The following is a 27,991-nucleotide window of genomic DNA, read 5'->3' as shown; positions in this document are numbered from 1 at the left end:
AGCCGCGCAGGGCCACGTCTGCGGGCTGCGGGGGCTGCAGTCTGGCGTCGCGGCGGGGAGGCTGTCCGCGCGGTGGAGGGGAAGGGGCGTCTCCCGGCAGAGGTGAGGGGGGCCCCGGGACTGAGGCGAGAAGGGGGCGTTCCGGCGACAGGGGTTTGGGGGAGGCCGGCGGGCCAGCGGGCAGGCTAGCGACCGGCCGACGGGCCGCGCGCCTGACACGCCTTCAGGCCACTGCACCTGGGGGCGGCTGCTGGACGGAGGGTCTTGTGCTGGGCTCCGGGCCACCGGCCTGGGGGGACCTCCTGCTTGAGTGCCAGCAGTCGTGCGGTGATTCGGGGGCTGATAGAGGAACCAAGGAGGTTTGAAGATTGAATGGAGAGAAGGGGGCACACTCTTAAACTTTTTAAGAGTGGACACTATTTGTACTGGGCAAATGTACTTTTAATAAATGCATTCGTATACCCAGTGGAAAGTAGCTTTAGGACCTAAAACGCATCAAAGGGTGATAGCAGGTTATCCTGATTTTTTTTCTTTCTTTCTGGATTTAATAGGACAGGACTGGTTTACACCCTTATGAATAATCATGATACGTTACTCACTGGTCAGTTCTGTATTCATCCATGTGAAACAGATTTGCTCACTTTGGCCTGAACTAAATTAGCTTGTTGAACGCCAGCTTTTTCCAGCTGGACAAAAGCAAACATTTTGCACCATTTTCTTTAATTTTTGTTCATTGAAGCAGTGAAGGACAATAAAATTGTAAGGCTGGTAAATGTGGGACTGATCCTTATCTCTGGGCTAATTGGGAATTAATTGACCCAGGAAATGCATAATATATGGGCTACTGAGAGTACACTGCTGACTGAGGTCAGAAACCTCAAGTTGCACTTTATTGGAATATCCCAGAAAAAGGAGTATTAGTGGGGTAAGGGCTGATGTTTGAGTTCTAAAATTAAAGGTAAAAGGTGGCATTCCTTAGGAAGAAGATATTGCTGGTTTCAGAGCTTAATTTAGAAGGTTATCCTGATTCTCCTTATGAATATGGAAAAAGATTTGGGCAGGTGTGGAAGGGAAAGTGTTGCCCTTTGCTTTTCCCTTTGGAAGTATGCCTCTATCATAGCCTGGGAGAAATAGCAAAAGAACCATGCAGATTTCCCGGATATTTGGGAGTATATAGTCCCAGTCCACTCAAGAATTTGCCTTTAGGGCCTAGCCCCCGTGGCTCACGCCTGTAATCCCAGTGTTTCAGGAGTCAGGAGGATCGCTTGAGGCCAGGAGTTGGAAACCAGCCTGGGCAACATAGTGAGATCCTGTGTCTACAAAAAAATAAAAATAAAAGAAGTAGCCAGGTGTGGTGGTGGGCACCTGTAGTCCTAGCTACTGGGGAGGCTGAGGCAGGAGGATTGCTTGTGCCCAGGAGTTCGAAGTTACAGTGCGAGCTATGATAATGCCACTGTACTCTAGCCTGGGTGACAGAGTGAGACCCTGTCTCTAAATAAATAAATAAATAAATAAATTGAAGAATCTGACCTTCGGCCTCAGTCCATCACTGGCTACCAAACGTTAATTTAGTTTTCCCTTTTGTAAAATGAGATCTTTGATCCCATGGAAGTCTCTGAATGTAGGTATAAAATCTTCATTTTAGTTTGAGAGTGGACCGTTTTAAGTTCACCCTGGGTTCAAGAATAGTCCTGGAGTTAAGATGGGGGATGCGTTGGGGACAACCTGATTTCTGCCCCAAGTCTTCCCAGGAGCAGACAATACACGTTGGGCAGGATCTTCTAGGTACTTCTAACCCACAGGACTTATTCTACTGCTCTTTGCTCTCTCAAACATAGGGTTCTTTGGGGAGATTCAGAGTGAGACAGACATATTAGTTTGGAATGGTAGTTTTTGAAGCAAATGGTTCTTAAAAGATTTCTTGTGTTCTGCCTGAAAAAAATATTTCTTAATTTTGTAGACATGGATTTAAGTGCTGTTACAAAGCACTCAGCATCACATGCCAAGCCCAATGGACTCATTCTTCAATATGGGACTGCTGGATTTCGAACGAAGGCAGAACTTCTTGATCACGTCATGTTTCGCATGGGATTATTAGCTGTCCTGAGGTCAAAGCAAACTAAATCCACGATAGGAGTCATGGTAACAGCATCCCACAATCCTGAGGTAATTCGTTTAGTGCGCTGATAAAGAAAACCATAGTACAAGACCAAACCCCGGTGTCTGAGCAGTTTGATCCAAAGTACAAGTTCTCATTCTAGGAGTGTGCCTTTTTGCATTTATATGTGCCTTCAGCTTTGGAACAAAGTTTTTTAAGAGAGTGATCGTTTAGATCATGACTCATTAGAGGGTGTGGAGAGAATAAAATGGGACTGCCATTTTTTGGAGAGTGTCCATCTTAGAGAAATAACAGAATGTCCTTCCAAGTTAGTTGAATTGAGACAGTATCAGTAATTTAAAAGTGTAACCTCTATTCATTTAGCAGTGATTAAAGACATCAGGGATGGGTGGGGGAAGGTTAAACATTTGAAAAGACACATTTTGAGATTTTTTTCAGACAGGTTTTTTTTTATAGCTAGGGAATAGTTTCCTGTTTGGAATGAACAGACAAACAGGTAGGTCCAGGGATCCAAAACTGAGCATTGGGCAGATATTGGTGGGGCTGGATAGTTCTGGTCTTTGTGACAGTTAAGATTTTAATCAAAGTATTTGTCTTGACACAGTTATTTTTTCAGCTTTATTGAGGTTGAAGTGACAAAAAACTGTATATATTCAGGTTGTACGGTGTCATGTTTTGGTATATGTATACATTGTGAAATGATTACCACAAACATGCTAATTAAGGTCTATCACCTCACGTAGTTACCTTTTTTTTGTGGTGAGAATACGTTAAATCTCTCAACAAATTTGAAATATATAATACATTATTAACTATAGTCACCATGCTGTACACTAGTCTTCCAGAAGTTATTCATTTTATAACTGCAAATTTGTACCCTTTGACCAGCATCTCCCCATTTCCCTCACCTCCTAGCCTCTGGCAACCATCATTCTACTCTCTAAGAGTTCCACTTTTTTAGATTCCACATATAATTGAGCCTGCGGTATTTGTTTTTGAGTGTTTGGCTTATTTCACTTAAATGTACTCCAGGTTCATCCATGTTATTGCAAATAGCAAGATTTCTTTCTTTTTTAAGGGTGAATAATATTTCATTGTGTATATATATTACATTTTCTTCATCCATTCATCCATTGATGGACACTTAGGTTGTTTCTATAGCTTGGCTATCCTTTTGACACAACGTAACTATTCTGAATTGCCTTTAGCCCACAAATACAGGGTCTGAATAATATGCTTCTATTTGGTTGCTAGGGCTTGAGATTTTTGCCTTTGTAGCTCAATCAGCAGCAAGTTAAAGCTATGTAGGGAAGGATTGTAACCCAGACAAGGACATTGCTTGTCCAACTTCTACATGTGTGATCATTGTAATTATGTAAATGTCTAAATGTATTAGTTGCCGTGATTGATTGATGACTTGCAAGAAGAGCCCCACGTTTATAGCTAGTTCCTGAAACACTTCTCAAAACAATTCTGAGCTGTTTCTTTCAGTTGACATTCGCTCTGAGCTACATTTTATTTCTTTCCAGGAATTTGAACAGAACAGAGTTGGGAGCCAGTTTTCAATTTCTGTGCCACTCACTGGTTGACAAGCTGGCCAGTATGTTCTTGGAGTCCCGAGTCATAGTGGGAAGAATTTCTAGGTACCCTCATTCTGCTCCAGTTGTGCCCTAGTCAGTTATTAATAGTGAATACACCGATGGCAGCCTTTTAACAAGCTAGTGTGGCATAGTGGTTGTTAGGTTTAAGAGTCAGATAGACTTGAAGTTTTAATATTAGCACTGACACTTATTAGCTGTATCATGATAAGCAAAATTACCAAAGGTCTCTGAATCTCAGTTTTCTTAAAGTAAGATTGGTGTAATAATAGGATTATTAGATCCATATGTATGTCATGAGGATTTAGTGAGGTAATATATAAAAACACACCTAGGCCAGGGTCTGGCATTAGTATCAGGGGGTAACAATTGAAACTGCTCAGCCATCACTGTCTTTTGTTGGGGGAAAAATATGCACAGAGTTCTGCCTCTTCAACTCACCCTCCTGCGTATGCGTGGGTTGCTTATTGTTTGTGTTTCTTTTAAGGAAGACAATGGTGTCAAATTGGTTGACCCTTTGGGTGAAATGTTGGCACCATCCTGGGAGGAACATGCTACATGTTTGGCAAATGCTGAGGAACAGGACATGCAGAAAGTGCTTATTGACATCAGCAACAAAGAAGCTGTGAATCTGCAGCAAGATGCCTTCATAGTTATTGGTAGAGATACCAGGTAAAGACAAGAGTTACAGCTTTGGGAGTGTGATAAATGATCGCACCAGTTTTAATACCCAAGACAAATGCAAAGAATTAAGTAAAGTGGAATTGTCCCGAGTGTAGCAATTCTCCACCTACCTGACCTTTTTAGTAGGATGTAGAAGCCAAGTCACTACGGCAGCTTGGGTTATTTATTTATGTTTTTGAGACAGAGTCTCACTCTGTTGCCTGGACTAGAGTGCCGTGGCGTCAGCCTAGCTCACAGCAACCTCAAAGTCCCAGGCTTAAGCAGTCCTCCTGCTTCAACCTCCTGAGTAGCTGGGAGGACTGGCTAATTTTTATTTTTTCTATTTTTAGTTGCCCAGCTAATTTTTTCTATATTTAGTAGAGACAGGGTCTTACTTTTGCTCAAGCTGGTCTCGAACTCCTGAGTTCAATCAGTCCTCCCACCTGGGCTTCCCGGAGTGGTAGGATTATAGGTGTGAGCCACTGCGCCCGGCCTTGCAGCTTGGGTTTTGGAGTCCAACTCTGGTTTGAACTCCAATTCTAACACTTATATGACTGTGGCAGATTACTTAACTTTTGGAGCTTCCATTTCCTCCTTTATAAAATGGTGATGATAAGGCCTATCACAGGGTTTTTGTGAGGATTAAATGAAATTATATATGCAAAAACTTATTTCCTGGCAGAAGAGAAGCACTTAATAAATGTCTCCCACCCTCCTCCTGTAGGTGTATTTTTTTTCCCTACAGAGTCAGAACACATGATTTTAACTCATTATTTTAAAGGTTTACTTGATAATCTGTGTTACTGTTGGTTCGAATATTGACATCATTTTACCATGCTGGAGTTCACTGGAAAACAATCTGTATTGTTTCGAACATATTTGTCATATTTTGCAGCTTTTGCCTTCCTTCATGAAAACATATCTTTTTTGTAAACTATTACATTAAAAGTATATCTTGAAACAGTAGGATTCTTTTTTGCATGAGATCTAGTTTTATCCAGAGATTCTTTCAAAAGGAAGTTTCTACTTGATCTCCTAATGGCTGGGACTGTTTTTTTTTTTTTTTTAACCCTGTGTTGTGTTACCAGAGAGTCTTCCAAGTACTGCTGATTGTAGTTTATAGGTAGTGGAACTAGCCAAGTGACTTATATTTTGAAGTAAATTATCCCACAGTAAAGCCATCTGGCATGTATTTGGATCTTACCTATAACTAATTTAAATGATAAAACGTGTTTTTCTTCCAGGCAGTTTTATAATGACCTGCTTTATTTTCATGTTGATAAATAATTTGTTCTGGCTTTACGAAATGGGAAATAGGTTCTGTATCCTTGGTGGTTTAATAGCCAGTACTGTATAGGCACACTGTGTGCTTTCAGTGTTTATTGTTACTGCTCTTAAACAACACATATATTACTATAGTCAAATTTGGAAAGGTATTTAGGTATTGTGTAGTTAGGGTATCCTTTATATCTATTTTCTAAATTCATTTAAAAGAGTTTTTCCAGGAAAAATAGATTGTGAAAGGCTACTGGAAAATGCTTATAACTTAACAGTATCTTTTCAGAGTTAATAGCTTTCAGTACAGATACAGTGAACTTATTATTCTGAAATTTGTAGCACATAATTTCTGCATTTGCTTGCAGAACCAGCAACTCTGTTGGTTTGAGGATGGGATATATTTTCTTCCTTTTCTTTCCTAGGCCCAGCAGTGAGAAACTTTCACAATCTGTAATAGATGGCGTGACTGTTTTAGGAGGTCAATTCCATGGTATGTAGTTGTCCTGAGTTGTAAATTCATCTTGAAAATTTTTTTTAAGATTACAAAAGGAATGTATATTTATTTAGAAAAGTTTGAAAATAGAGGTGAACCAAAAATGTTTAAAAAATAAGCTCTTAGATACAAAATACTAACTTTTAAAATGACCTTCCAGATTGCTTCTGGGCAGGCATATTTTGTTTTAGCTGTGGGAGTCCTACAGGAGATGAAAGGTAGGAAGTGCTGATCTGATACAACTTTTTCTACCTTAGTAAAGAATTTCCTGAAATAAAAACCTTTGCAGTTACTTGAAGATGTTCATTTTGGGGAACTTTTGTCAATATTAGGTGTTCCCTAATAGCTGCTCATCTGTGGAATCAGCTGTTACCTGTCAAATCGTGATGGGGACTGTCTTTGGCCTACGTGTAACCATGGTTTCAGGTTTGCACAGGTGCTTCCTGTCTTATCAAATGAGAGAGAATTAAGTGCAACCAAATGGAGGCTAGGATCTTCTCCTAACGTAGGTTGTGCTGTCGTGAAGGCAGTGGCTCCTTGTGCGTTGAGGTCAGTATTTTCCCGGTGTGAGATCTTTCTCATTAAAACAAAAATCTTCTCTTGACCTTTGAAACCTCCTCTCCACTCCGCTGTTTTCCCTTCCTTCATAGTTAGTCTGGCCTCGTCTAAAAGCTGGCTCTGCTCACCTTCTGTTTCCTCATTTTCTCCTCATTCTTTAGCCTTCTGCAGGTCAGTGTCTATTCTCACCTCTCCACGAAATAAATGTCTGCCCCACACTCATCTGCTTTCTGATCACCAAGTCTGGTGACTATTGAAAAGTGGGGACTCTTAACCCGGGGCCCAGGAAGCCCTGTGGAGTGTTTGGTTAAGCTGCAGGCACCCTGTGCCCCTCTGGATACAATGTGCGGAGTGTTGGAGTGTTGTCTACACAGCTGGCACTTTTCTAGGGAGAGGATACCTAGCTTTTTTCAGATACTCAAAGAGGTCTGTGACCAAAAAATAACTTGAACATGTATGCTTTAAAGTTTTCATTTCAGTGGATATCTTTGTAGGTTTCGACACTGTTAAAACTCTTTCTTTAAGCTTCTACTGGCTTCCACTCTTCCTTATTAGTCTTTGCTGGCTCCTCTTCTGTTTCTTGATAAGCGCGTTCCTCAGTTCTGTCTTTCATTCTCATGATTTCTGAATGGTCACCTCTACTGCCAATTCTCCAGCTACTTTTTTTGCATTCATTTATTACTTCATTAAACATTTTTGACTACCTGTTATGTACACCCCCCCAGCAGTCTGTTTTGTTTCACTCTGTATCCCCACCCGTGGTAAGAAGCCCATTCTGTGTCATGGCCTGTGCGTATGGCCTGTGTGTATCACTAAAACAGTAGCTGCAGTAAAGCAGGGCTCACTCCCGCTACCACACGTGCCTTCGTCCGTTTCAGATGCAGAAATGCTGGTTGTGTCTCACTAAGGAGATTCCGTGTCCTGCTGACCGCAGTGTGTGACACACTGGTCTGAGCGATGTCGTCCCTCAGGGAGCCCGCCCAAAATTGTATTCTTTCCCCAGAATGATTGACCTTTTCAGCATTCTCATTCTGTCTCTAGAACCAGCACTCTTCTAGTGTTTTAGTCTAGAACGATTTGAGAATAATTTTTTAACCTTTCCCTCATTTCTCTCCTCAGCTTAGTGTACGGCAGGCAATGAAGGAAGGTTAACGTGGCCGCAGGGGAGCGTGGGGAAGCGAGTGAGAGATCTCAGGGAGGTAGGCAAGGACTGGGGTCTAGGCCAGACGCAGTGGGACTCCACTGAAGAGTTTTGTGCGGGAGAATAATATGATCACGTTTTCGTTTTAAGCCATTCACTCTGGCTGTTGTGTAGAGAAGGGAAAGGAAGGTTTTAAGAAAGGAAAAGAGACCAGGTAGACCACTATTGCAGATGCAGTAGTTTATGCAAGAGGGATGATACCAAGGGAAATGGAAATAATTAAAATTTATATTGAATTCAAATGCTTTTGTGTGATGTGAGAGCATATCTTTGAAGAACAAATACCAGGTTTCTCGGTTGATCAGTTGAATAGATGCTAATGCTTTTTATTGAGTGTGTGTAATAGTCATTTAGTAAATGTTTATTTGATAATTTTGATATTGGTCACGAAATCCTTTGGTTTTCTCCTTTAGGAAGCCTTTTGGAATAATAGTTTGCTTTTCTTAAACATTTCCTTTAAACTAGTCTAAGCTCTCGTCCACCTTTTTTTGAACCCCTCCCCCACCTCATCCTTATACCAGAGCCAAGGTTGCCTTTATAACTTACCATTTCTGTTGTATAACTGCAGGGCTTAAGAACTTCAAATGACTTCTTTTTTTTGCCTCCAGTACAAATTCTTGTGTTTGAGTCTCAAGTCCATTGACAGATGTAGTCACTGAATATTTACTTATTAGATGTTAATCCATCTCAGCTATCCATTTTTCATTATTTCTTACTCACGGTGCTTTTCTTGTGTATTTAGCTATGCTTGTACGCTGTTTGGTTTTTATGGAACATTATTTGTGGGTTTTTTTTTTTTTTTTTGAGGTTTATGATGAAGATATATTTCTGTAGCAAAGTTTAGTGTTTGCTTTTGCTGGGTACCTGGGACACTACTTGGCTGGGTCCACTTTAAATTAGTTTATGACAAGGTCATTTTATACCCCTGTTGTTATGTATATTTGGGCTGGAAATCCATGCAAGGGCCTGTGCTTGTGTTGACAGCTCTTTGGGAATGGCTTTTCCCCTTTGCTCTGCTCAGTGCCAAGACAGCTGTCCTGGGAGTGGTGACTTGGGGTGAATCAGAAGCCTTGCACTGAAGATATAGTCCTTTGAGGTTGTTTCAACTTCCTGAGGGCCTGGTCTTCTTCTGGGATCCCCGTCTTAGACCAGCGTGGACGTTTTTACACTGAAAACTGTAGCTCAATTTCTAGTTTAGAGGAATGTCCTCTCAGCAAAACTGGCTTCCCTTGGCTCAGATCTTGGAGTTCCTGCCTTCCCATAGATTTTGGGCTGAAAATTCTGTAACTTGTCAGCACTGCAGTTCTTTTTAAAAAGATTTTTCTCTTTCATCTAGAAGTTTGGTGGTTTTTCAGGAGGATGATTCATCTGACTTACGTAGTCTACAATGTTACTGGAAACAGAATTCAATTATTACTTTTCTATTTTGCTTTGTATTTCCATTCTTACCCGTCTATACTAAATGATTGTTTTCTGATAATAGTTAATATTTTAGAATTCAGTATGTGACATGTAGTTGTGATGATTTCAATAGATATGTGTATCTGGATAGTTTGAAAGGTAGTATTTTTGTGTTTTCTGAGATGTTGGAGATGATAAAAAGAGGATTTGTCACCCCCAAATTCCTACAGTATGAATGCATTTAAACTTTTTATTAAGAAATGTGGTGAATTGCTTGTATTTCTATGACAGATTATGGCTTGCTAACAACACCCCAGCTGCACTACATGGTGTACTGCCGAAATACCAGTGGCCGGTATGGAAAGGCAACCACAGAAGGTTACTACGAGAAACTCTCTAAGGCCTTTTTGGAACTTACCAAACAGGTGAGAAATCTCTTGAACATGGTTAGAAGTTCAAACAAATGAACAAAGTAGCAGTGATCAGTTGAATAATTTATCTTAGACAGTTTGTCACTCCTCCTCTTTCCTTTTCCAAAAATGTAGCATATCTCCTTTTTCTCTCTAGGGCTCCCAGTGCAAGGTTCTGGTTTGTGTATCCTGCTAACTGCATGTTGGCATTTACTTGGCAAGGCACATGGTACATTCTGAGATCATTGGGGGAGAAACCATACGAGGGTCTTGCTTATGGATATCAAGTATTCAGATGAATTTGGTCTTAATGTAGGTGTTGTTGATTTAATACTTGAGGCATCTATGGTTGAGAAGGATTTTCTTCTAGGTATATTGGGTTGTTAAACCTGGAGAGAATTGAGGCGTGTAATTCATTTGATTGGCAAACATTGAGTGTATGTCATTGCCAGGCAGAGTTAACCAGAACAAAGCCCTTGCTGTCATCAAAGTTGTATTTTGGGTGAGGATGGGTGGGAAAGGAAACTGACAATTAGGAAAAGCCCAGATTTCCCTGGTGATGTTATATGCTATGCAGAGAACGACACATGCCATTACTGCTCATTTGTCTGTGTGCTCATTCCCACATTTGAATGGCTGCCATGTAATGTAGACTGTAATATTGCTTTTAAGAGACCCTGCTTAATTGAGGCTAAATTCTAATAAAACTCTGTTTCCGTAAGTTGCTCAATGAGTGAAACTGTTCCAGTGTCTGAGGTGTTTTTAAATTTTACTTTAGTGTTTTATAATTTTGAAAATTGTAATTACTTTAAACAGATGAGTTAGCTGAAGTAGAAGATGTTTACACATATACACATAAGTGTACATCTTTATATTTCACTTTTATTTTTGTAACTTGAAGTTTTCCTTCCATATGTCTTTTTCCTTTGAAGGCTTCCTGCAGTGGAGATGAATATAGATCACTGAAGGTCGACTGTGCAAATGGCATAGGGGCCCTGAAGCTAAGAGAGATGGAACACTACTTCTCACAGGGGCTGTCAGTGCAGCTGTTTAATGATGGGACCAAAGGGAAGCTCAATCATTTATGTGGGGCTGACTTTGTGAAGAGTCATCAGAAACCTCCGCAGGGTATGTAGTACTAGCACTGTAAACATTTTTTTTTAGAGCCCTTGGAAGCCAATCTCACTTACAAACTGAGGTGGCCACGTGAGCTACGAATCATGCAGCTAGTCCTGGCTTTGCAACATTGAGACATTTAGGAATCTTGCCACTTGTCAGTGCCATTTAAAACATGGTGTGTTCTCTCTGCCTGTGAGTCACACCACTCTTCATAGTGTGTAGGAAGTTGGGTGGGGAAAGCAAAATCAGAAAGTGGCATTCTGGAGCAATGGTTCTCAGACTTTAGCATGCATCTGAATCACCTGGAGAGCTTATTAGCACACAGATTCCTGGGTCCACTCCAGAGCTTCTGATTCTGGCGGCCAGGGGTTGGCTTTGCATAGGATAGAAATCTGCATTTCTGTCAAGTTCATAGGCCAGTTTGTTGATGGTGCTAATCTGAGGATAACTCTTTGAGAACCAATGCTCTAAAGGATAGCAAATAATAAGTAGTATTTTTAGATACCTTATCTGAATTAGATAACTATGGAAAAGAACGTAACTCATATACTTGTCAGCAGAATCAGTGTTTTCCATGATGGGAAGATAAAGAGGAAGACTGTTCTTCAGATTTTAGTAGTATTAAGAGGTATTGTGCATTTATCTGCATTACAGATCTTAAATGATTAGTCTCTGTACCAAACCCCGCTTGACGTGCTTTGTTTGGTCTGCTATGTGTGTGTGTGTGTTTCTGTGCCACTGTTCAAAAATTCTGTGATTTTTCTTATGTATTGGAATCTCTGGCATCTTTTAACCAAAGTCAGAAAATGTCTGTTGACACATGGCATTAATATGCTGCAGTCAAATAGCTGCCACCTCCTTTGAACAGGACATTAGTTCTAGAACTCTACAGAGTTCATCTTCTAGATGCCTCATTCATTCATGTTATTCTGGCTCACTGTAGTAAGCATTTAACATTTCAGTGTATTCAACCAATTTGAGCCCCTTTTCATTGAATTGCTTGTTTTAACATTTACTGACAGTTCAGTTCTGTGTCGCTCATTTGTCCATTCACTAAACACTGAGCTCCTCCTCTTTACTGTGAGGCACTGGGACTATAGTATGAATAAAACCACAGCCCTCGCTTTTCTGAAGCTCGCTTTGTGTCCTTTAGTCAACCTCATGATCGTATTCCCGACAAAAGCCTTTCACTTCTTAGTTGCCTCGTGTTGGAGTTTTCACTCTGCCACTGTCATGGCTACAGAACAGCCAGATTTTCTAATAAATTCATTGCAGCAGTGCTAAGGTTTCAGTAACCTTATGCAAATTTCACAAACCAGTTCTCTCTCACGGGTTATAATTCTTTAAGTGTTTCTTGTATTGGTAGTGTGAACAAATAAAAATCACTTCTATTAGAATTAAAGCACATACCTCATCTAGTGCTGATAATTTTTTATATTATATGTGAAGGAGTTCACAGTACTAGGTAACTTGCATCCAGAAATATCTGTACCTTTCAAAGAAAACTGTATGGAAAAACCTCTCTAGCCAAACCAACTGGCTTATAAAGTGGAATTTTCTTTTAGTATTATAGCAAGTTTCAGCATAAATAGATTTTGAATGTTTTCCACTTTGCCATGGAAGAATTTGACCTGCAAAGACCACCAATAAACTGCACACTATTTAAAGATAAAGACGTTTATTTTTATTTGAAAGGATAATTTTAAGAGAAAAGCCTAAGACTTTTTTTATATTGAGTTTTATTCCCATTTCTTAGATTGAAGTGCATTTTAAATTATCCTGTGTGCTAGGAATGGAAATGAAGTCCAATGAGAGATGCTGTTCCTTTGATGGAGATGCAGACAGAATTGTTTATTACTACCATGATGCAGATGGTCACTTTCATCTCGTAGATGGAGACAAGATAGCAACGTTAATTAGCAGTTTCCTTAAAGAGCTCCTGTTGGAGGTATGGTGGGGGCATTGGCTAGCCTGTGAAACAAGACTTATTAGTGAAATAGTTCCATATCCAAATATCCAACAATCATTTGAATGAAAGAACAGCACAATTTATGAGAAATTCCTCACATTTGTGGCCAGAAAATTAAAAAAAAAAAGTGGTAATTCCAGTTATTTCAACATTGGGGCATTGGTTTTGGAACCTAAAGGTACTCTTCTTCCTTATACTGGCTCAGTTTTATGATTTGAAGATTTATGAAGTTTTGCTCTCCTCATAACTGACACTTTAATGAGAGTTCTGTGATCACTCCCTGGAGCCCCAAATTCTAACAGAAAATTTCATCATCTGAGAGATTTATTTCCTATGATTATGATAACTTAGTAATGTGAGATTTGTTTTGTTTTGCTCTTTTAGAAATCTCTTTCAGGTTATCTTTAAGTGTAGGATGTAATTGGAAATAAAATCTGGAAAAGGCATATTTTAATAATTCAATAAAGACTTTTATGAAAAAATTAAGGAGATAAAGATTAGATCACAGGCTTCTTTAAAGAGGATTTCTTGTATATTTGCTTTAAATAGTGCTCAGAAATATTTTAGGGCCTGGGCGTGGTGGCTCATGCCTGTCATCTGAGCACTATGGGAGGCCAAGGCAGGAGGATCTCTTGAGGACAGGAGTTTAAGACCAGCCTGGGCAACATAGTGAGACTCTGTCTCTACAAAAAATAAATTAGCTATGGGTGGTGGCACATGCCTGTAGTGTCAGCTACTTAGGAGGCTGAGGCAGGAGGATCACTCGAGCCTAGGAGTTCAAGGCTGCGGAGAGCTATGATCACACCACTGTACTCTGGCCTGGCCAGCAGAGTGAGACCTGGTCTCTAAAAAATGAAAAAATAAAAAAGTATTTTAGGTTTTTTTCCCTGGTATACATGTAAATTTTTAGTCATTTATTGCACAAACTAAGGCACAGAGCACAGCTGAACTGGCTGATAATTTTGTTATCCTAAATTTAGAACTGATTAAATTTGCTTCTGTAGACTATACCTTTGATGTTAAGTATCACTGTTTTTGTCTAGATTGGAGAGAGTTTGAATTTTGGTGTTGTACAAACTGCATATGCAAATGGAAGTTCAACACGTTATCTTGAAGAAGTTATGAAGGTATTGAACCATTTTCTTTTTCTGATGGTTTCTTAATTGTAAGATATTACTGTGAGGAAAATATCATCCTCATAAAAGTGAATATGCTGCAGTGCATTAAGCTGAGCTGTTGTCCATGTAAGGGTAAAGAGAAATAAAAAATAATAAAAAATGTAATTGTCCTTGATGTCCAGTGGGAGAGAGACTCCCCCGACCTTTTCTTAGAGCATTTCCTTTAGAAAACATGTAAATTATTTCTCTGTCCCTTTGTAATGAATGTAAATCTTCCTAAAGGCCACATAAGCCAGTTTTACAGCCCAGGAATATTTTTCTTTAAGGGCCTAGAGTCACCATTTTTAAATGTTAGTATCAGGGAAGATAGCACCCCTGTCTCCCCGTCTCATGAGAGTTTAGGTGTCTGGCTCCAGATTGCAATTATCTACCCATCATAGAGATATGAGAAATTTTATTATTCCTTTGGATAAAGGCAATTAGCTAACATAGATGGCTATCCCAATGACTAGGTAAATTTAGAATAAACTATGTGTCACAAATGGTGTTGTCAAGTCCTCTTATTTGAAGATTAGTGTTAAAGAGAAAATTACTCATGACACTTGTTACAATGGTAAGGCAGACTTAATTCAGGACTGTTGTGATAGGTACAGGGACTACTGTGACAGGGTTTTGCAGTCGGGGGGAGAGGTTGGGCTCAACTCTGAATACAGCAAGGAGAAGTATGGTTTCATAACCAGGGAGCAGCGTGCGTGCGTGCGTGCGTGCGTGCGTGCGTGTGTGTGTGTGTGTGTGTGTGTGTGTTGGGCGGGGGCAGGAGTCAGGGGAGGGTATTTTGGCCAAACCGACCTAACAGCATTCTTGATGAAGGCAGGCCAGGGTGATCACGTATTCCCTGGCGGGTGGTGGAGGGTGAGGACTTTGATGAGACATCAGGGGTGATCAGATATCAGGGTGAGGATTCTTGCTGAAATTGGGCTCTTGGAGGACATGCCCAAGGATGGGGTCTAGTTGGGCTCACATGAGCCTGACTGAAGTCTGGTCAAGGCAAGACTCTTTGTCACTAGTTATCTTTTATCTTGGGGACATGTATGGCATGGAATGTATCTGCTTGACTGTTTTAAAGGTTGAGAGTTCTTTCTGTCTTTGCAATCTCTTAGTGCACTGCCTGCGATTGCATCACAGTCTAGCTTAAGCTTATTCAGTAATAAAACTGTTTTCTTACTCTCATTTTTCGTGGAGAGGTTTTCTGGGGTGGTAGGAGATTCTGTTTCTAGTTATTTCCCCAGTGTTCCCCAGATGACCCCCCTTTGTACCACGTGAACTGCTCTGAGAGTTAGGGGTTCATGGACACAATTGGAAGCCCGTTTGCCTTTACTCTTTTTCTAACTGGTGTAATATTTTTCCAACTTTTGTATATCTCGTTTCAAATTCTGGCTTTTTTTTTTTTAAACTAGTTTTTGTTACCCCTTCATTCTGTATAAAGCAGGAATTGCAAAGTCAGATTCCTGCGGGACCTGGACAGGGAGGTGAGTGAACGCACAGGTGGCCCAGGGCTCAGCAGCGTGTGCCCAGGCCAGCTGCCGCCAGCTCTAGTCAGAGGCTTCAAGGGAAGCTGGAAATCTGAATTCTCATGTGAATTCCTACTTTTTAAAAAAGAAATAGCAGGTGGGCAAAACAGCGTATCTGGAGGCTGCTAGTTTTGTGACCTGATTTGAATGTATGGTTATAGTAACCTCATTCAAGGGACTCCGTCTGCGTCCCAGTTGCCTGCCTGTCACGGGGATTGGGTTATTTCACACTACTTGAGTTATTGTTTTAGTATTTTAATACTTATTTTCTGTCTTAAAATTTTCTTATGGGTAAAATACCTTGTTTAAGAAACCAAGCGTATCAAGATGGTTACTTCTCAACCCACTTTCTTACAGATGAACTATTTTTAGCCCTTGCCATTCCTGCGGTCTCCTAAATCCAGTCAAATGCTGATCTTGATGTCTGTTTTGCTCGTATCAGTCTTTCCTTAACCATTCTTAAATCTCGTTCTGATCCATCCATGAATTTCCCTACCCACTGTTGCTGGTCCAGCCACCATAATTTCTTACTAGGATTAGTCTTAGAAACCTCCTAATTGATCCCCTGTTTCTTAACCTTCTAATACAATACAGGTTTGCCACTGTTTGTAAATAAAGTTTTATTGGAATAGAGCCAGGCTCATTTGTTGATATATAGTCTGTGGCTGCTTTCATACTACAAGGGTAGAATTAAGTAATTGTGGCAGAGACCATTTAGCCTGAAAGCCTAAAATATTTACTATCTGGCCCTTTACAGAAAAAGTTTGCAGACCTCTGCTCTAAGCCATTGTCCACACTGTAGCTAAACTCAGCTTTCTAAAACAGTTAGATCATGTCATGCACCCACTTGTAATCTCTCATGGTGGATAAGGAGACCCCCCATCTCTCTCACTGGCTTTCTGCTTGGCTGTGAGCTTCCATAGTGCCTTCACTATCTCATGGGACACTGCCCATTTTATGTTTTAATGCCTAATCGTCTTCCTCACTGGGCTAAGCTCCAGTAGGTTTTACTACCTGTTATATCCCTGGGATACCAAGTATATAATACAATAAAAATTTGTCACCTGAGTAATTGCTGTTGTGTTTCTTTAAATGTGTGTTATAGGTACCTGTGTATTGCACTAAAACTGGTGTAAAACATTTGCACCACAAGGCTCAAGAGTTTGACATTGGAGTTTATTTTGAAGCAAATGGGCATGGCACCGTAAGTTCTCTTATGTAATTGCCGCTGCCGTGGCTGGCACTTTTACGAAGGGAGTTCTGTATCTGGGAGCTAATAGGTAGTACTCTACGTTGTTGAAATGATTGGATGGTGGTAAGATTCTTTGGTTAACTTACATATCTTCATGTGTTATAAAACTTGTCATTTTCTTTTAGATTATAATGATTGTTCTTTGAATTTGAAGAGATTGTTCTTTGAATTTGAAGAATGATTGTTCTTTAATTTGTTGATAATTTAGTGTGTTTAAAAAGTATGCAGTTATTTTCTTTTAAGTAGACTGCATTTTCCTTCATTTGGCCATTGGTGGGAAAAGGAAAACTTCAGGAGCTGTGGTTAAATTAAAAAGTGTTGGAAAGTTAAGAATTAGTATAAACAACTGGAAATGAGTTTAAAGTAATTAGTGATAAGCATGTAAAGTTTTTTATGGCTTTCTTGGCAGACAGAATATTTTTTTAAATTTTGAGATATAATTTACATAATGTAAAATTCACATTTTATGCATAATGAAGTGGTTTTTAGTAGATTCATAAAGTTTAGAAGTTTTTTTTTGTTTTTTTTATTTCAGCTCATCATGGGGGTACAAAAGCTCAGGTTATATACATTGTCTGTGTCCCGCCCATCCCCCTGAGTCAGAGCCTCAAGCATATCCATTCTCCAGACAGTGCGCCTGGCACTCGCCATGTAGTCATTTAAAAAATGTTTTTATATTTCACCTCATTTCATAAGTGGATTTGAGGTGGCCAACAGAAAATTTGTATCTGGGCCAAATCATTTTTCTCATTAATTCAATGTTGGCTTCTGGAGGACATAAATATAAGAAGGGGAAAAAATAGTAAGTTCCTACAAAATGCAATTAAAATATAATTTCAGTGATCTAGTTGGAGGGATTGGTAAATGATTTTTTTTTTTTTTTTTTGAGACAGAGTCTCACTCTGTTGCCTGGGCTAAAGTGCTGTGGTGTCAGTCTAGCTCACAGCAACCTCAAACTCTTGGGCTCAAGCAATCCTCCTGCCTCAGCCTCCCAAGTAGCTGGGACTACAGGCATGCGCCACCATGCCCGACTAATTTTTTCTATATATAGTTTTAGTTGTCCATATGATTTCTATTTTTTTTTTTTTTTAGTAGAGACAGGGTCTCACTCTTGCTCAGGCTGGTCTTGAACTCCTGAGCTCAAATGATCCACCCGCCTTGGCCTCCCAGAGTGCTAGGATTACAGGCATGAGCCACCGCACCTGGCCAATAAATGATTTTTTAAAGAGCAGATAGTAAACATTTTAGTCTTTGTAGGCCATAAGGTCTCTATTTCAACTGCTTGACTCTGCTGCTGTAGCAGAAATGAATGGGTATGGCTGTGTTCCGGTAAAACTTCATTTAGAAAAACAGGTAACTAAACCTGGCATGGTGGCTCATGCCTATAATCCCAGCATTTTGGGAGGCTGAGGCAGGAGGATTGCTTGAGGCCAGGAGTTTGAGACCAGCCTGGGCAACACAGTGAGACCCTATCTCTACTAGGAAAAAAAAATTAGCCAGGCATGGTGGTACACACCTGTAGTCCCAGCTATTGAGGAGGCTGAGGCAGGAAGATCACTTGAGCCCAGGTATTGGAGGTTACAGTGAGCTATGATTGGTTAAGGGTAAAAATGGTTTAGCTAGCATGATAGTACTTATGACTGGGGCTTGGATAGTGTTTTGAGATTGATTTTGTATGCTTTTGCTGCAGGCACTGTTTAGTACAACGGTTGAAATGAAGATAAAACAACTAGCAGAAGAATTAGAAGATAAGAAAAGAAAAGCTGCTAAGATGCTTGAAAGCATTATTGACTTGTTTAACCAGGTCAGAACTGATGGGGTGGGATTCTTGGTTACCTTTACATTATTCAGAAGGGGGACACAGCAGTGTGTGCTGTGTAAAAAGTAAAGTGGAGAAGTCCTGTCAGCTTCCTTGCAACAGTGGGATAGTCAGTTGAGATTTACACTGAAGTGGAATGACAAAGTATTTTTTATAAGCTTCCCTTTACCTAGATTTTATGATGAAAAATTTCAGGTATGCGAAGTAGCCTAGAATCAACAAATGCAGCTACTGAGTATATACATTGTATGTTGCTGAGTATTTTTTTTTTAAACCACCCTTAAGGAAATTCATTAAAAATAATTGGTTGTCTCTTTGACAGAGGACATGCATGTGTGTGGGTCATGTAGTAGTTGGGATTAAATGCAGAGTGTGGCTGTGGAAAAGCGATACTCAGGGCAGAGAAAAGCAATGGAACAAATATTTGAGTGTCTTGCACATATTGGGCAGTTTATATGCTTTATCGTATAATCCTTGCAGTAACATAGGGAGAGGGGTTTAATTCCCATTTTATAAATGAAGAAACAAAGGCTTAGAGCTACTAAATGGTAGTTTTGAGGTGTATCTTACACCAAAGCTCATTTCTCCATTTTACCATGATGCTTTATCTCAAAAGGGATCTAGTTATAAAGAAACATTTGAGTCATGGAATGTTAGGCTGAGCCTTAGTTATCCGGTCTAATCTCATTTTATAGATCAGGAGGAGGATTAAATAAGTTTAAGAGCCAGTTTCAATATCCTTTATATACTTTTCATTATTGTCTTCCATGGATATCTTTACCTCATTACTGTTTGTATTTATTTATCTACAAAAACACTCCAGTTAATGCTGCATGGGATCAAGGGGAAAGGGTGATAGGGAAGCTCAGAATACAGTTGAGTATCCCTTATCCAAAAAGCTTAGGACCAGAAGTGTTTTGGATTCTGGCTTTTTCTGAATTTTGGAATATTTGCATATACACAGTGAGATATCTTGGGGACTGCACCCAAGTCTAATCATGAAATTCATTTGGGTTACATATGCACCCTATACATATAGCCTGAAGATAATGTTATACAATTTTATTTTACTTTATTTTTTTTTGAGACTGGGTCTTGCTCTGTCACCCAGGCTGAGGTACAGTGGTTTGATCATAGCTCACTGCAGCTTTGAGCTCCTGGGCTCAAGTGATCCTCCTGAGTAGCTGGGACTATATGCACGTGCCAACATGCCCAGCTAATTTTTTGTTTGTTTGCTTGCTTAAGAGATGGGATCTCACTATGTTGCCCAGGCTGGTCTCCAACTCCTGGCCGCAAGCCATCCTCCCACCTTAGCCTCCCAAGTTGCTGGGATTACAGGCATGAGCCACCAGCCATCACACCCAGCAATTTTATACAGTATTCTTAATTTTATGCATGAGACAATGTGTACACTGAACCATCAGAAAGCAAAAATGTCACTATGTGAGACTCTCATGTGGACAATTTATGGTTGTTTGGCATCACCACCATTCCTGATTCTGAACTTACATGCTATAGATAAGCAATCATTTTCTTATACTGACTCATGCATATATGTACTTAATAATAACAAAAATATATACATATCTGGTATGCATGGGAAAAGATAGGTTGTAGCTGAAGGTGGCTGGATCTTTTTTCCTTTGGGGGCACTGAATAAACTATTGTGAGCCTGTTTTTTTATGTTTCTTATTTAAGAGATGGGGTCTTGTTATGATGCCCAGGCTGGAGTATAGTGGCTACTCACAGGCACAGTCCTAGCACACTACAGCCTTAGACTCCTGGCCTCAAGCAGTCCTCCAACCTGAGCCACCCAATTAATAGGAACTACAGGCACATGTCACAGGGCCTGGCTATCACGTGCCTACATTTTGACTGTGACCTGTCACAGGAGGTCACACGTGGAAATTTCCCCTTGGGACATCATGCTGGCATTCAAAATGCTTTGGATTTGTGGATCAAGGATGCTCAACCTGTACTATGATTGGTATTCTAAGACAGAACATTCCTATCCAAGATTTGCTTATGTTAAGGGTGGTTTCTTCCATTTCTTTCTCCATCTTTCAGGCAGCTGGTGATGCTATTTCTGACATGCTGGTGATTGAGGCAATCTTGGCTCTGAAGGGCCTGACTGTACAACAGTGGGATGCTCTCTACACTGATCTTCCAAACAGACAACTCAAAGTTAAGGTGTGTGAGGTTTTAAAATAACTTTTCTGAATATTAACTAAAACCTATTATCCCATATCTCACTGAAAATACTTCCTAAGTATGTCATATTTCATTTCATATATACATACAAATATATACAAAATAAGGCCTTATAATATCTAAGTATTTGGTTTCTAGCTTTATTATAACGATATTAAGAATGACTATACATCTTTTTTTAAAAAAAGATTTTATTATGGAAAATTTAAAACATATAGAGAACAAAATAATGAACTGCTCTGTACCTAGTGTCAACAGATTTCAGCTATTGCCCTACACCTTCTCCACACCTCCCCCCAATATTATTTTGAAGCAAAACCCAGATAGCCTTTTATTTCAAGTGAAAATATTTCCTCTGCATTATTTTTGGTTCACAGAGTACTTCTTCACTAACAGAATTTGTGAAAGACATTTACAGATACTAAAGCCAGAGTTCGAAGGAATGACTGCTGATTGTTCTGATTAGTTCAGGAGATGCTTTTCACAGTCCTCTTATAAGTATCCACTTATTTTAAATACCTAAAGTTGTTTGATCAATGACTACACTGGGGTCCATGGTATGATCTAGAACTTAGTCATACAGTATGTATTGGCCATTATTTTAGTGCTAACTATAAGACTGTAGAAGTATCTTTTTTTTGCTAAAGGTGATTCTTTATAAACTGAAGAAAAAGAGAAAAGTTGTACAAATATTAGAATTAATACCCTGACCTTGGAGAAATAAAACTTAGGAAATTTTACTGCAGTTCATCTTATGCTTAATCTGGTACTTTACTATTTCAGTGTTGTACTTTGTGGTATAATAAGCTGAAATGTAGGTATGTTACTCTTAAAATGAAAGAGGGATAATCTTTGGGAATTATGTTGAACAAGTTAAGCTTCTGAAAGAAAGAGTGTAATACAGTAACAAATATGAAATGCTTGTGCTTAGGTTGCAGACAGGAGAGTTATTAGCACCACCGATGCTGAAAGACAAGCAGTCACACCCCCAGGACTCCAGGAGGCAATCAATGACCTGGTGAAGAAGTACAAGCTTTCCCGAGCTTTTGTCCGGCCCTCTGGTACTGAAGATGTTGTCCGAGTATATGCAGAAGCTGACTCACAAGTAAGCTGGGATAGTTCTATTGAAAAACTGTGCAGTGAGTGTCTAATAACATAGGTGATGGGGAGGAACACTAGGAAAGAAAAGAAAAAAAATAGCATTGGGAATCTCACTATGATAATTAAGGGTTTATGTCTTTGAGATTTTTTTTTTATAGAGACTTTCTGGTTCATATTTATTTTAATGAGTTAAATAGTTGAACAAAGTTGGACCCACTTAGTATCCCCAAGTATTTTTCTTTTGATTTATTCTAGACCTCCTGAATTTCTCAGTCAGGAATAACTAACAAATACTTTGTACTGTGAAGTAGATGAATATAATCTGTGACTACGAAAACAGCCAGTTTTGTAGCCCATTTCTAAATCAACTGGTACCATGCATCTTTGTCTCTGGGTTCTCCATTTGTTTTGCATATATTTCCTATAAATGACAGCCTTACTCTGTGCCTCTGCTATTTTCCTGATAAGGACAAGACTTATGGTCCAGAGTTTTATGATTTGCCCTCTTGACATACTACTTAAAGTGTTTGTATAGCCAAGGCAAAGTACTGAAATAGGGACTCGGAAGGATTAATTTATATAAGATCTGGCAGCTTTTTCAGGATCCAGTGAATGAATATCCCTGATGGACGAGGAGAGTACAACTGAGGGTGTAAGAGTCACTCTTACGCAATTGTGGCCTTCTTGCCTTTAAAGGAATAGGTTTAATTGAATTTATGTGGAGTTTTGGAATGATAACTAATTTTATAACCTGAATTAACCAAAAACTTACCTTATTTAGAAGAATTTGACCTGTTTTCCATTTATTTAAGGGCCTTGGAAATTTGTTACTGAAAGATGAAAAAAAGTTTTCATTTCAATATGTTAGTAAAAATGAAATCAGGAAGCAACTTTCCCTCTTCCCTAGAGTTGTAAGTAACATATGGTAGATTCTTTGTCTCTCTCATCTTATCTCCTTTAACTTGCAGGAAAGTGCAGATAGCCTTGCACATGAAGTAAGCTTGGCAGTATTTCAGCTGGCTGGAGGCATTGGAGAAAGACCCCAACCAGGTTTCTGAAGATAATTTTTATATTCCTGAGAAACTGGATTGTTAAAATTTTTTTTATATAACTGTCAACAATTATAGCAATACTACGTTTATAATCATGTTTACAATGGATCTTACTGGATTGTTTCTAGATCTGATTGCTTTTCTTAAACACTACCAGAATAATTCTTTAGAAATATGTTAAGTCTTATTTGTTAAAGAAACTTACCTCTACTTTCAGTCTCACTAATGTAAAATATTGGGCTTAAGTATATGATTCAATCATTAACTTTATAGCTGTATGCAGGAAACAATTCATGCAGGTTGCTGGAAAATTAAATCCTATTACACCAACTCCTTGTGATGTCTTTGCCATCACCGTCATCTAAGCCAGATGTTGTTTTGCAGCATTCACCATTGTTGATACAAATGGAGAGGGTGGAGAAGACATTATATAACCAATCTTTCCATTGCAGAGTCTTCAGAATGATTACTAGATGCCTTACCTATCCAATTAACACCATCAGGAACTCAGAGGTGTGAATAGGGATGTTGTCCATCTCTCCTCCATACTGAGGTGGAGGTGCTCGTGCTGTACTTATATGAGGATGATGGTCCAGGCTTCCGTCATTCCTCACTCCTCTTAGTGAAGGTATGTGGAAGGAAAACTAATTGTAATACATTACCCAGCCTCTGATGGAGAAGTGATACCATTTTGATACCAGAACATGGGTAATAAGGGAAGGAAAAAAAATTCCCAACCAATCTAAATTAAACCAAGCCTGAAACCAATAGAAAAAATGTGCAGTGTGTATTTTGCAGGTTTAAGACAACTCAGGACAATAAAAACAATGGACTATATATGTATATATAGCTCTCTCTTAGGCACCATAATCAATATGAGCCAACAATATTTAAACTTGATTCAGGTCACATTCAGACATTTGCTCTTATTTACAAATACTTAAATTAAATACAACCTGAAGTGTGTTTTGTTACATACAAAAAAAAAAAAAAAGGAAACTATACAACTCAGAGCAGTGTGTTTGTTTTAAATAATTACATTTACATTTAAGCTAAATGGAACCCCTGGTGGTGCTCAAGTTTTTATCACTCCTTCCAGAAAATCCTTTTCTACCATCTCTTCTATTTTTTGCCTGGCTTTGCTGGAAAATGGTTTGTGGTTCTCCAGTTTCATGTCCGTATTAGGGAAGACGTTTGAGTAGAGGATAGGGCTCCCTGAGTGCCCGCCACATCGGCTTGTGACTTTGCTGTTGAAGACCTGGCTGAGCACGTTGAAGAAAGGCAGGAGCTGCTCCATGTTGCGCACGGTGCAGATGGTGAGCAGCAGGTGCCCCGGCTCCCAACCCAACGTTCTCCCTGAGTTGTCCTCCTCTGGATTTTTCTGCAAAACAAAAAGGGAACTGTCAACAGATGATGTAGTATGTTAGAAAAATAAAAAAGATGTAAACATCAGCAATCAAGAAACGAATACAAATGATGGCATTAAGTCTCCATTCCAGACTTAAAACCCTTGTTTCTCATGAAGACCTTTTAGTGCCAGTTATTAATTTTATATAGAGGGGTCTAACAGTGTGGTAATATTTCCAAAGTAGAATGCACAGATAAACTTAGCAGAATTGGTTTTGAACAGGGATAGGAAGAGTCAATTAAAAGTTCATGTTGTGCTTTGCACATACTCAAAAACCTCCCAGATTTCTGGATTCTCACTAATGTAACCAAATAACTACAGAAGAAAGGTAGGAAGGGACAAAGAGCTTTATACGTTTTTCCATTAGCAAATCAGTTCATTCCCTTTTAGCCAATGGCCTGAACTTGCCACAAGATGGTAGCGGGGTCCAAAGTGAATAATTATTGCCAGTACTGCAGCACAGAGAAAGGAGGATCCTTGAGGAGAGACGCTGCTATCTCCTGCTGGGCTAAACAACATGGGGGGGAAAGCTGGACCCAGAGTCCAGAGAACTGGGTTAGTGTATTGGCTCTGCTATTTATGTACTGTGTGGCATCCTTGGCAACATACTCTTAAGAGAGGGCAAAGATTCCTCACTTAGAAAATGGAAAAATCTAATCTCTATATTTCAGTAGAGAAGTCAAACAAGAATGTATGTGAAAATTGTTAACTAAATATAAACACAAGAGGCTAGTTTAAGAAGCCAACTGAATTACACAAACACGACTACAGACATCATTCTGTCTAGAGAGAGATGAGAGAACTACAGTTGAACTTGGGCAGAATCAGATTTAACAACACAGTAAATAAAGATAATGAATAGTGAACTGTATAGAAAAAGGAAAAAATCATTAAGTGAGACTTAGGAAGCAAAATGAGCACCTCTCACATTGATTAACAAATGGACTTTGCCTTCTAAGGTAACATGTTGAGAAACTTTCATTGTTTAAAAGCTTAATTATCACTAGTTTTCTAGTGGATAAAGCAGATATAAAATCCAGGTTATTATTGTGTGTGCTCTCAAAGTTTACTTGCTTAAAGTAAAATCCTGAGAAAGGAAAATAGATTCAAGTTAAAATGGAAGACTCCGGGAACAAACAAGAAAAGATCACCTAGTTCTTTCTCTGTGGCCAAAAACAACAAAATCCCCAACAGCTAGCACTTAATTTACTTCTTAGCAATTGTTTAACCTCTAACCTAGATTTTAAGAGACACAAAACCATCTTTTTCTTAACTACGACACTGGCTCTACTGAGAATTCTGTGACTTTCATATCACTACCATTACTCAAGAACTGGTTGGTCATACCACCTTCTCTAATCCCTGAATCAAACTGCAATTCAGTGACAAAAGAGGGTACAGACATGAATTTTTCTTGAAGGAAAATGAAAACTATGCTTATACTCTCTATATAGCTAATTTCTAAATGTAAGAGAACTATGATGTAATCTTTCATTTATATTCCTGTCAAGATGTGCCTTTAAGAGTGGGACTTGTACTAAGCCTTTGACCAAGAAGAACACATTTGTTTCAGTGTTTCTGCTGTTCTTAATCAGAACTACACATACGTCCTCAGTAATAAAATAAAGCCAAACATGTTTCCAAACAAAGGATTTCTTCTTCGACTTTACCAAACTACACTTGAAGAAAGACTTCCTTCCTTCCTGTTTACCTCTCTTGTACTTGGTGAAACCCAGAATTGGGTTTGTGTCTCAATATTTGGTCCAGATGTGGCAACTTTTCCTGCCATATCACAAGCATCAAACAGCCACCCTCACCTGATGCTTGGCCATCTCCAATCCCTCCAAAATCATTGTCTTAAAGTCCTCCTCCTTGTCCTGTGGAAGGAAAGAGGAGAACTCATATCCTTTGTTTCAGTGAAAAGTATGCTTGGCCGTGAAGACCTTGTTTTTAAAAGTGATTTGGATGGAAGGATGCCTTCCAATAAAAATAGCTTTCTTATTCTGTAGGACAAGTTTTGGGCAAAAGACTTATATTTATCCTTTAGATAAAGGAGGGGTCTTATAAAACTTCTCATTACTAATGAGATGCAGGAATAACGGAAAGGACATGTGCCTGGGGTTGTATATAATTGCACTGCTTCTAGATTTTTGTCATGATTATTTTTCTAAACCCTGTGATATCAAAGTGAAAATACCTAAATCCTATCCCTAAACTCTGGACCCAACTTTAATCTTCATCTCTGTCTTTTTATTTACCCTCTACAGAAGCAACTGGGATTTTAAAATTAAGTTCCTTACATAAATTCCTTCAAGTAAAACCTCCTTTTTAATCACTTTCCTCCATTCCATTTCTGTATTTGTGGATTTCAGTTTAAGAGCTACACCTGAGTAGAGGACTCCAGAAGACTGGAAAATTTCTGAGCACTCAAAGCACATACTGCAAACTAGGTCTTACAAAACAACCTAGATCATACCCAAATTGTACAATTTATTTTTGAAATTTTTTGGATGCAAAAGAAGAGATGGCAAAAGATTAATAACAAAGGCCCAATGATGATTATGCCAGTTTCATTACTTTTACGTTCTTGGGCAAAGATCTGCAATAAATTACTCTGATGCATACTGAAAGATAAAGTACATAAGACACAGTATAAATATATTTTACATATCTTATTTTCTTACACTTTATTTATGGTGTATGTTTTAAGTTAATTCCCACTTTTCCTCTTGAGGAATATTCTCTAAGTAGATGCTTTATGTTAATGAGTCCCTTCACTACCTTTCTAATAGAGAGTTTAATTTTGAGTAGTATTTTAAAAACTGCAGGGTGGATGAGTCTTGAAATATGTTTAAATGGGACATAATCAGCATCAACAATAGGAACTATAGAAAAGAAAATACCTCCTGTGCTAAGGGCAAGTATTTTTTTTTTTTTTTGTGAGAAAATTTATATTCTGTTACACAGCTGTACTGGGTTAGGATGTGGAATCCATTTCTTACTGTAGGTCATAATCAAAACAAGCTAAAAACATTGACTTAGCAGAACTAATTCATTTTCATTCTTAGAAAATGAATTTTTGTTTTTTAAGAGATGGGGTCTTCCTCCACCATGGAGTGCAGTGCCACAATCGTAGCTCACTGCATCCTTTAACTCCTGGGCTCAAGCAATCCTCCTGCCTCTGCGTCCTCAGTAGCTAGGACTACAGTCATGTGCTACCATGGCCATCTAATTTTTTCTATTTTTTTTTTTTGTGTGAGATGGGTTCTCTCTGTGTTGCCCAGGCTGGTCTCAAACTCCTGGTCTCCTAATAATCCTTGTGCCTCAGCCTCCTGAATACTGGGATTACAGGCATGAGATGCAACACCTGGCTAAAATAGAATTTTTAGCATAAATATTTCACTTCATTTAGACCAACAGAATGAATGCTAATGATTACTCTCTTCATTATTCAGATTGAGGTCTAGCTAATTCAGTTGATGAAATATAATTTCTAACAATTTAAAATGTATAATCTCACCCATTGATTAGTTCTGTTAAAAACTGACATTTTTTTCTAATCTTTTGATATTGAATTTTTCTCAATCAACTCATTTTTCTGTTTCTCATCATGGCATTAAGATGAATATTATGGGTGTTTATGACACAAT

General features: G+C 39.0%; 2 protein-coding genes across 7 annotated transcripts in view; one reads left to right on the top strand and one right to left on the bottom strand.

The window, feature by feature from the left end:
- Positions 1-23,263, top strand: PGM3 (phosphoglucomutase 3). The gene is made up of 13 exons (XM_045543950.1): positions 1-102; positions 1,961-2,166; positions 4,205-4,389; positions 6,081-6,148; positions 9,603-9,736; positions 10,654-10,849; positions 12,631-12,788; positions 13,853-13,936; positions 16,604-16,702; positions 18,441-18,554; positions 20,637-20,759; positions 21,712-21,885; positions 22,850-23,263. The coding sequence occupies exons 2-13, from the start codon at positions 1,963-1,965 to the stop codon at positions 22,937-22,939; spliced, it is 1,629 nt and encodes a 542-aa protein (XP_045399906.1). The 5' UTR covers positions 1-102; positions 1,961-1,962; the 3' UTR covers positions 22,940-23,263.
- A 438-nt stretch (positions 23,264-23,701) lies between these two features.
- The window catches only part of DOP1A (DOP1 leucine zipper like protein A), a 98,174-nt gene continuing 93,884 nt past the window's right edge, over positions 23,702-27,991 (bottom strand). For 3 of the 6 annotated variants that reach the window (XM_045543945.1, XM_045543944.1, XM_045543947.1), the window contains 2 exons: positions 26,159-26,218; positions 23,702-24,314 (listed from right to left, as the gene is read on the bottom strand). In XM_045543945.1, the coding sequence (XP_045399901.1) occupies positions 24,009-24,314; positions 26,159-26,218 (366 nt within the window). In that variant the 3' untranslated portion in view covers positions 23,702-24,008. Of the gene's footprint in view, positions 24,315-26,158; positions 26,219-27,991 lie in introns of those variants that run through there. The other 3 variants (XM_045543948.1, XM_045543946.1, XM_045543949.1) reach the window with 2 other exon arrangements.

The sequence above is a fragment of the Lemur catta genome, chromosome 2 (genome assembly GCF_020740605.2).
Source record: "Lemur catta isolate mLemCat1 chromosome 2, mLemCat1.pri, whole genome shotgun sequence".
Lineage (NCBI taxonomy): Eukaryota > Metazoa > Chordata > Mammalia > Primates > Lemuridae > Lemur > Lemur catta.
This window is presented reverse-complemented; position numbering and strand designations above follow the sequence as displayed.

Excerpts from the sequence above, each read along its gene's own strand:
- PGM3 (XM_045543950.1), top strand. The coding sequence starts at position 1,963 with ATGGATTTAAGTGCTGTTACAAAGCACTCAGCATCACATGCCAAGCCC. Across the intron at positions 10,850-12,630 it reads TCATCAGAAACCTCCGCAGG|GAATGGAAATGAAGTCCAAT; the intron begins GTATGTAGTACT and ends CCTGTGTGCTAG. Across the intron at positions 18,555-20,636 it reads TTATTGACTTGTTTAACCAG|GCAGCTGGTGATGCTATTTC; the intron begins GTCAGAACTGAT and ends TCCATCTTTCAG.